General features: G+C 42.4%; 2 protein-coding genes across 2 annotated transcripts; both read right to left on the bottom strand.

Annotated features, from left to right (window-relative positions):
- Positions 1 to 6,011: 6,011 nt before the first annotated feature.
- On the bottom strand, positions 6,012 to 7,082 carry LOC123037613 (histidine-rich glycoprotein-like). Its single transcript, XM_044459247.1, has 2 exons — positions 6,783 to 7,082; positions 6,012 to 6,473 (listed from the first exon to the last, which is right to left on the bottom strand). Exons 1-2 carry the CDS (start codon positions 6,828 to 6,830, stop codon positions 6,144 to 6,146), a joined length of 378 nt encoding a protein of 125 aa, XP_044315182.1. The 5' UTR covers positions 6,831 to 7,082; the 3' UTR covers positions 6,012 to 6,143.
- Positions 7,083 to 7,417: 335 nt separating this feature from the next.
- Positions 7,418 to 9,218, bottom strand: LOC123037608 (putative uncharacterized protein DDB_G0286901). Its single transcript, XM_044459242.1, has 3 exons — positions 8,917 to 9,218; positions 8,677 to 8,817; positions 7,418 to 7,832 (listed from the first exon to the last, which is right to left on the bottom strand). Exons 1-3 carry the CDS (start codon positions 9,216 to 9,218, stop codon positions 7,418 to 7,420), a joined length of 858 nt encoding a protein of 285 aa, XP_044315177.1.
- Between the last annotated feature and the right edge of the window lie 187 nt (positions 9,219 to 9,405).

The following is a 9,405-nucleotide window of genomic DNA, read 5'->3' as shown; positions in this document are numbered from 1 at the left end:
AATACTTGCACGCAGGATCGCAAGCGTTACTTGCCACATTAAGGCAAAGGTATTGGCCAATTGGAGGACGAAAGTTCGTGGCTACCGTCATCAACAAATGCGTCAGATGTTTTCGGATGAAGCCTGTCACTTGGGAGCACGTTATGGGCAGCCTGCCAGCCAATCGAGTTCAGCCTAACCCAGCATTTCATACCACGGGAGTAGATTATTGTGGACCATTTTATCATAAGGCAGAGGCCCGCAACAAGGCGCCTCACAAGTGTTACATAGCCGTCTTTGTCTGCTTCTCTACGAAGGCCACGCATTTGGAAGTCGTCCAGGATCTCACAACGGATTCTTTCATCGCAGCGTTGAGAAGATTCACCAGCCTGAGAGGCACTCCGCGCACTATTTGGAGTGACAATGCGACGAATTTTGTCGGCGCTAAGAGCGAGCTAACCGAGCTGAAGAATCTATTTCTGAGCGAACCCCACACGGCTGCGATAGCTTCCTCTTGCTTAGCTGATGGGATTGATTGGAAGTTCATACCTCCGCGTGCCCCACATTTCGGTGGTTTATGGGAGGCGGCTGTTAAATCGGCCAAATTTCATTTTTATAGAGTCGTCGGTGCTTCCATCTTGGGCCTCGATGAATTGAGAACTCTCGCTTATGAGATTTCTGCCATTCTTAACTCCCGTCCACTCTGTCCAATTTCAGAAAACGCTGAAAGTCTTGACGTGTTAACGCCGGCCCATTTCCTGAAAGGCTCCAGCTACACAAGGTTTCCTGAGCCTGATATCACGCATCTCCGAGAAGGCCGCCTCAGCAGATGGCAAAGGGTGACACAGATGCAGCAGCAATTCTGGAAGCGGTGGAGCAGCGAGTACTTATCCTTGCTCCAAGAAAGGAGTAAGTGGCGCGTCGAAACATCCAACATCAAGGTCGGAAGCATCGTGTTGCTGAAGGAGGACAACCTTCCACCCTTGAAATGGCAGCTGGGGTGCATCCAAGGAGTCGTTCCAGGCGAGGACGGTGTCGTCAGAGTAGCTATGGTCCGTACAGCTACGGGTCTAGTCAAGAGAGCCGTCGCCAAGTTAGCCGTTCTGCCCATCGATTCCCATTTAGTTGGAGCCCTACTTCCTCCAACGGGGGGAGTATGTTCGGAGCAGCCCGCCTAAACTAGTCTAGTGCGCATAGGTGTATGGCTGAACCTGTAGCGCTCTTGCGCTCTCCTCTTTATATCTGCCTTATCTCGCTAAGCTGTCGCGCTACGTATTCAGCGACTACATTGTAAAACCCAAATTAAAATATGAAGCCAGGCTTTCGGCTGCAGCAGTGCAGATTCGACTGGCAGAATAAACACGACACGTACATAAACTTATAATATTGAAAGCGTTATTATTACATAACCTAAGGGTGGCATTTTTGTTGTCTTCCCCCAAACAGTATCTATATCGCAAATACCATAGCAACAGTCCAAAATGCATATTACTAAATACCATAAACACAGATCAAGTAGTTTATATCAAAAATATTTATCATGAACAACTTTCAAACTACGAAGTAGTAAAAACTGACTTAGAAACCGCCTCAATTCAATGAACAACTTACAACATTATGCACCCAGTATAGTGATGTATTCGGACTAGAAACAGAATCGATCACTACCAATAACTTTTATAAACAAAAGCTGAGATTAATTGATGATGAACCCGTATATATAAAAAATTATAGAAATCCTCATAGGAAACTCAAAAACAAGTCCAAAAACTCATCAATGATGAAATAGTGGAATCCTCTGTATCACCTTATAATAGCCCACTTTTGTTAGTACCAAAAAAGTCACTTCCAAATTCGGAAAATAAAAAATGGCGATTAATAATTGACTATCGTCAAATTAATAAAAAACTCTTGTCTGATAAATTTCCACTCCCTAGAATAGATGATATTTTAGATCAACTAGGTAGAGCAAAATATTTCTCATGCCTTGACTTAATGTCAGGTTTTCATCAAATTAAACTGGAAACAAGTTCACGGGATATAACATCCTTTTCAACAAATAATGGTTCGTATCGCTTTGCGCGATTACTATTCGGTTTAAAAATAGCGCCAAACTCTTTTCAGAGTATGATGACTATAGCTTTCTCTGGATTAGAACCTTCGCAAGCATTTCTTTATATGGATGACTTAATAGTCATAGGTTGTTCCGAAAAACATATGCTCAAGAACTTAACTGATGTTTTCGAGAAATGTTGGAAACACAACCTAAAGTTACATCCTGAAAAATGTTCATTTTTCATGCATGAAGTCACTTTCTTAGGACATAAATGCACAGATAAAGGAATCTTGCCTGACGACAAAAAATACGACGTAATTCAAAATTATCCAGTCCCACATGATGCGGACAGCGCTAGAAGATTCATTGCATTTTGCAATTATTACAGACGTTTTATAAAGAATTTTGCTGAATACTCCCGTCACATAAGAAGGTTATGTAAGAAAGATGTAAAATTCGAATGGACAGCACAATGTCAAAATGCCTTCGAACATCTTAAATCAGCATTAATAAATCCTACTCTGTTGCAATACCCAGATTTTAGCAAAGAATTTTGCATAATCACAGAGCAGTCCTAACTCAAAACAAAAATGGACTACAGCTTCCAGTTGCATACGCATCAAGATCCTTTACAAAAGGTGAAAGCAACAAGAGCACTACAGAACAAGAATTAGCATCCATTCATTGGGCAATAACACACTTCAGACCATATATTTATGGTAGACACTTCACTGTCAAAACAGACCATAGAGCAGTTACCTACTTATTTTTAATGGTAAATCCCAGTTCCAAACTAACACGAATGAGACTTGAATTGGAGGAATATAATTTTACGGTAGAGTATCTAAAGGGTAAAGATAATTATGTAGCCGTTGCGCTCTCTAGAATAACCATCACAGACTTAAAAAATATACAAACAAACAATACAATTCTGAAAGTCACTACCAGAAACCAAAGAAGACAAAAATCCTGCGCAGGAAAAGAACAAATAGAATTGCATAAGCAATCTCTAGAAAAAGCTTCAAAGCCCAACGTATATGAAGTCATTAATAATGATGAAGTACGTAAAGTAGTGACCTGGCATGTAAATTATAAAATGTATTTATTTAAGCACGGAAAGAAAATTACAGCAAGATATGATGTTAGCGATTAGTATACTAATGGAACCATTGACTTAGGTCGATTCTTTAAAAGGCTTGAAAAGCAGGCCGGTATTCACAAAGTCAGCCAACTCAAAGTGGCACCGTGGGAAAATATCTTTGAACATGTTTCAATTGATAATTTTAAAATTATGGGCAATAATATATTGAAATCATTGAGAGTAGCGCTACTCAACCCGGTGACCGTAATAAGAAACAAGAGAGAATGCTATAGTCGGGTGCCCCGACTATCAGATACCCGTTTCTCAGGTAAAGGGAGTGCGAGGGAGATGGAGATAGAAATTTTGATCACGCATAACTTTTTAACGAATGGTCCCATTTGAAAATTTTCTTCTACATTTCGATAGGTATTGATAAACTCAATAAAACTGCATTTTTACTTTTCCGAAATATTTAAATTTTTAAAATCGTATATAAGCGATTGTGGGCGTTAAAGGGGGCATGGCACCTTTTTGAAACAAACTTGCGCTGCGTAGGAACTCCTAGAATCTGCATGCAAAATGCCAATCTTCTAGCTTTTATAGTTTCCGAGATCTCAGCGTTCATACGGACAGACAGACAGACGGACAGACAGACGGACAGACGGACAGACGGACATGGCTATATCGACTCGGCTAGTGACCCTGATCAAGAATATATATACTTTATAGGGTCGGAAACGCTTCCTTCTAGCTGTTACATACTTTTGCACGAATACAATATACCCTTTTACTCTACGAGTAACGGGTATAATAATAAAGAAAAAGAAGCTATATTGTCTACATTCCATGATGATCCAATACAAGGTGGTCATACAGGCACTACAAAAACCTTGGCCAAGGTCCAGAGACACTATTACTGGAAAAATATGCCCAAAGACATAAACGAGTACATAAAGAAATGTCCTAAATACCAAAAGTCGAAAACGACTAAACATACTAAGACCCCACTAACTATAACCGAAACTCCACAAAGAGCTTTTGATATAGTAATTGTAGATACTATTGGTCCTCTTCCAAAATCTAATAATGGAAATGAATACGCAGTAACACTCATCTGCGATTTAACTAAATACCTAGTAGCTATACCTATACCAAATAAAAGTGCAAATACAGTAGCAAAAGCTATATTTGAAGATTTTATTCTAAAGTACGGTCCAATGAAGACGTTCATTACGGACATGGGAACAGAATATAAAAATTCAATTATTGGAGATCTATGTAAATACTTACATATTAAAAACATAACTTCAACTGCACACCACCACCAGACTGTAGGTACCGTGGAGCGAAGCCACAGAACACTCAATGAGTTCATTCGTTCATACATCTCAGTTGACAAAACAGATTGGGATGTATGGCTGCGATACTTCGTCTATTGTTTTAATACAACCCCATCTATGGCACATGACTATTGTCCATATGAGCTAGTTTTTGGTAAAATTTCAAATCTACCAAAACATTTTAATAGCATAGATAAAATAAAACCCCTTTATAATATAGAAGATTATGCTAAGGAATCAAAATTTAAAACAAAAAATTAGTTACGACAAAACTAGTTTAGATTTCGATTTAAAAATAGGAGATCGGGTTTTATTGAAAAATGAAACAGGACATAAGTTAGGTTTCAAATATACAGGTCCTTATAAGGTAGAACAAATAGGAGATAGAGATAACATAACTATAATAAATAATAAAAATAAAAAACAAACAGTACATAAAGATAGATTAAAACTCTTTATTTCATAATCAATTTTTATTTCATAAATATATTACGTATGGCCATACATAATATAAGAGCATATAGGATAACCATATCTAAAACAAGAGAGAACGCTATAGTCGGGTGCCCCGACTATCAGATACCCGTTACTCAGGTAAAGGGAGTGCGAGGGAGATGGAGATAGAAACTTTGATCACGCATAACTTTTTAACGAATGGTCCGATTTGAAAAATTTCTTCTACATTTCGATAGGTATTGATAAACACAATAAAACTGCATTTTTACTTTTCCGAAATATTTAAATTTTTTAAATCGTATTTAAGCGATTGTGGGCGTTAAAGGGGGCATGGCACCTTTTGAAATAAACTTGCGCTGCGTAGGAAATCCTAGAATTTGCATGCAAAATGCCAATCTTCTAGCTTTTATAGTTTCCGAGATCTCAGCGTTCATACGGACGGACAGACAGACGGACAGACGGACAGACAGACAGACGGACAGACGGACATGGCTATATCGACTCGGCTAGTGACCCTGATCAAGAATATATATACTTTATAGGGTCGGAAACGCTTCCTTCTAGCTGTTACATACCTTTGCACGAATACAATATACCCTTTTACTCTACAAGTAACGGGTATAATAATAACAAAAAAAAAATATAAAAAAACAAATTAAAAACAAAAAAAATTTTTTTTTAAATAATATCAATTTTCTCAAAGTTTTCTCAAAGAAAATAACTCAATTATATTACATTATTTTTCAAAAGGAGGGAGATGTAGTATGCACACATATGAAATATATATATCGACCACCCACTGTACCAAGAGTACTAAGAGGGCAACTACTGTAACACTTTGTCGCAGTGTTTATACAATTCAGGGTCTCGGTCATCAACCTAAGTGCCCGAAATACGAACCGCCCGCTGTGCCTTGGCTCACATGCTGAAAGTGCATGTGTCAGCATAAGTGCAACACGAGCGGACCTCATGTATGTGCATATACCTCCGCACTCCAGACTAAGTGAGCATATACAATTACATATATTAAGAATATATAGGCCGTCTCTCCGCTGCCGCTGTTGGCAGCGCCGCTACGAGACTGAGACCTTGTAACGACCCTGTTTTGGGAGGCGGTATAGCTCGCCGTGGTCAGGGTTCGTGACAGATATTTATATTTATTCCTCTATAGATCGGTTTACCTCCCTTTCCCCAATAATGACACAGATGGGTAAAACTAGAGACGTGTATTTCAAAGTAATCGTATAATCGTGTAGTTGTGTGTAGATGCGTCGGGACTGCTTGTTCTGTCGATCCGGCGCTTCGGAAGAGCCGAGTGATGGACTGCTTGCTGTCGGCGCTGCGAATGGGCCGAGTGGTGAACTGCTTGCTGTGAGTGTCGGCGCTGCGGATGGGCCGAGTGATGAACTGCTTGCTGCGAGTGTCGGCGCTGCGGATGGGCCGAGTGATGGACTGCTTGCTGCGAGTATCGGCGCTGCGGATGGGCCGAGTTATGAACTGCTTCGTCGTGCGTACGTCGGGTCGAAGTGTTCTGGGTCGTTGGGAGAGATCTACTTGGTTTCTAGTGGGATTCGGGAATGTAGGGCATCGTTAGTTTCGGTCTGCCGGGCATCGTTAGGTTCGAACTGCCGTTTCTACATTCGTTTCGTTTCCGGGTCGGGAGCCGGAAACGTGACTTCTGGGGGAACTCACTGAGGTGGGCCTGTATTACGAAAACCGGGCCGCCTCAGTGATCACGACTGGGTCTGGGCTGATTTCTAGGAAACCACACCGGGACGCCAGTGATCCTGTCCAGGTCGTAGAACCGATTTATAAACCGCGTTCTTACGGATCCACTCCTACTACCAAGACTATCTACCAGAACACTTACCTTGTTGCTGATGTTTCCTCGAAGATCGTCGGAACGCAAGTGACTCATCTGGGGTCTTGCCTCTGCTTATATAGGCCCCGTTGAGTGTGCCCAGAGTGGTCGATGACGAGAATCCCGATCTCGATAACTCGTTATCGGGTCACGAGATATAGCGATGGTAGTCGACTATCGGTATATTAGTGTGACCGGTTTAATGTTTTTGGGCGCGCGTTTTGAAAGTGCGCGATTTTGGCGCGTGTTTTGAAAGTGGTGTAGCGTAGGGAGAATAAAAGATCATTGTGTGTTGTTTTTGGAATGCTCTTTTATTATTTGTGACGCTGGGTCGTCACACCCCCCCCGCTTAGGACGTTGGTGTCTCCCCGGTGTTTTTTTGGATGTGTCCATTTCTCCCGATCCGGATTCGGGTCGTGAGGTTGTCCGAGACCACCAATCTAGATCTTCTGTTTCCTTTGCGCCAGGTTGCCTTTATGTGTGTGACCGCTTCTTCCACCCTTTTCATGTGATTGTCGTATCCCCGCGGTTTTGGTTCCCAGTTCTCTTCACTTTCTTCTGATGTTTTGAACCGCTTTGCTCCGGGATGGTCGAGTGAAGAGAGCCGCCGCGGGGTTACCCATTTTGTTTGTGGTCGTTGGAAATCAGCCAGCTCGTTCCTTTTTGTTCCTGTTGTTGTCCTGGGCGTGAGGGGTCGTGCTTCGTTGTCCGTTGTTTGCCGTGTCGTTTCCTTGGTTGTTGTTGTTGTCATCGGTTGTCGTTTTGTTGCCGTGGTCGTTTTTCTGGTTGTTGGAGTTGTTACCGTTTGCCGTGTTGTTGCCGTGGTCGTTTCCCTGGTTGTTGGTGTCGCCATCGTTTGCCGTGTTGTTGCCGTGGTCGTTTTCCTGGTTGTTGGAGTTGTTACCGTTTGCCGTGTTGTTGCCGTGGTCGTTTCCCTGGTTGTTGGTGTCGCCATCGTTTGCCGTGTTGTTGCCGTGGTTGGTGTAGGAATTGGTTTCCTGGCTGGCGCTTGTCTGCCTACCGGAGCAGCCTGGGTTGGCTTCCTGCAACCAGCTGGACCTGCCACGTCCACGGCTCCGAGTATAATTACTCTTCGCCGCTGCTGGTTGAGCTTTTGGAGGTTCTCTCGGTATTTGGAGAGCGATTTTTTCAGTTTGTTGTTCATTCTGAAAAATGTGCGTATAGTTTTAGCTTGTTGTGTGTTTTTTTTTTTTCTCTCTTTTTTTTTTTTTGGGTTGGTCGTGTTTGTTAGTCGAGGTTTTCTACATGGGGTTTTAGTTCGTTTAGTAGATATGCCGGGCTATACCCTGTTGATTCCGATCTGCTACTGTTGATTGCTAGCGAGATTTCAGGTAGCCAGTCGTCCCATCTTGTGTGCTCTGTTCCTGAGAATTGGGCTATCATTGTTTTTATCGTGCGGTTTGCCCTTTCTGCTGGGTTTTCCTGAGGGGTGTATGGGGCTGTTAGTTGGTGAGCAATCCCCCATTTCTGTAGTTGTCCCTTGAACTTGTTGCTTGTGAATTGTACTCCATTGTCTGAGATTAGGTTTTTTGGAGTTCCAAACCGTGATATGATTTGTTCCCTGAGGACCTTTAATACGATTTCCGTGGTTGCTTTCCGGACGGCTGCTATCTCCACCCACTTCGTGAATTTATCGAACATTACTAATAACATGTTATTACCGTGGCTAGACCGCGGTAGTGGCCCCACAAAGTCTATGCACAAGGTTTCACAGGGTGTTTTCGCGATCTGTGTCAACATTTTCCCAGCTGCTTGTTGTTGTGATGTCTTATACCGTTGACATGTTTCGCAGCTTCGTACGTGTTTTTGTATGTCTCTGTGCATCCCTTTATCCATTGGTATTTGCCAGTAGCCACTTTTTTAGTCGAGTGTACTTATATACTTGGCCTCCCGTAGTTGGTTGAGTATGTGATCCATTCGGGGTACCGGGTATGCGTCTCGTTCTGAGTGCTCGTTCAGCTGCCTGTAGTCTATACAAAGTCTCCATTCTTTGTTTTTCTTTTCTACGATTACTACTGGCGAGCTGTAAGCGGAATGTGAGGGTTCGATGAGATCCTGAGCTAGGAGGTCGTCCACTTGTTTGTTTATTATTGCTTGCATGGCCGGGTTTCGAGGGTAATACCTCTGTTTAATTGGGCGATCGTGCTTCATAAAAATCTTATGCGTGGCAATGTGGCTAACTCCCTTGATTTGACTCATCATATCCAATTCCTTTTTGAGGGTTTCTTGGATCTCTGCGTCTGTTAAATCGCCTGTTGCTAGTGATCCGATGCCGTGACTCTTCCGTGTTCTGTTTTTGTTTCTTTTTTTTCTGTGCATTCTTGCTGTGATGCCTCCGCATTGTAGTGTCGCGTTACATTGTTCCAAGAAGTCTATCCCCAGTAGTAGGTCGCCGATTACTTCTTCGAGGATTAGCAGCGTCATCGTGCTTGGTTGATTCCCGAGATGTATTGGTACTTCCAGTGCCTCTGTGACCGTTCTGTTTGTCCCGTCTGCTAGTCTAATGGCTTCGGTTACTTGCTTCCTTATCCCATGCCTTGCAATGTTGTTGGCTAGCTTCCTGGCGATGAAACTTCTTGTTGCTCCCGTGTCTATGGCCCCGCGAACTCTT

The sequence above is a fragment of the Drosophila rhopaloa genome, unplaced genomic scaffold, assembly GCF_018152115.1.
Source record: "Drosophila rhopaloa isolate 14029-0021.01 unplaced genomic scaffold, ASM1815211v1 contig_184, whole genome shotgun sequence".
Taxonomy (NCBI): Eukaryota; Metazoa; Arthropoda; class Insecta; order Diptera; family Drosophilidae; genus Drosophila; species Drosophila rhopaloa.
This window is presented reverse-complemented; position numbering and strand designations above follow the sequence as displayed.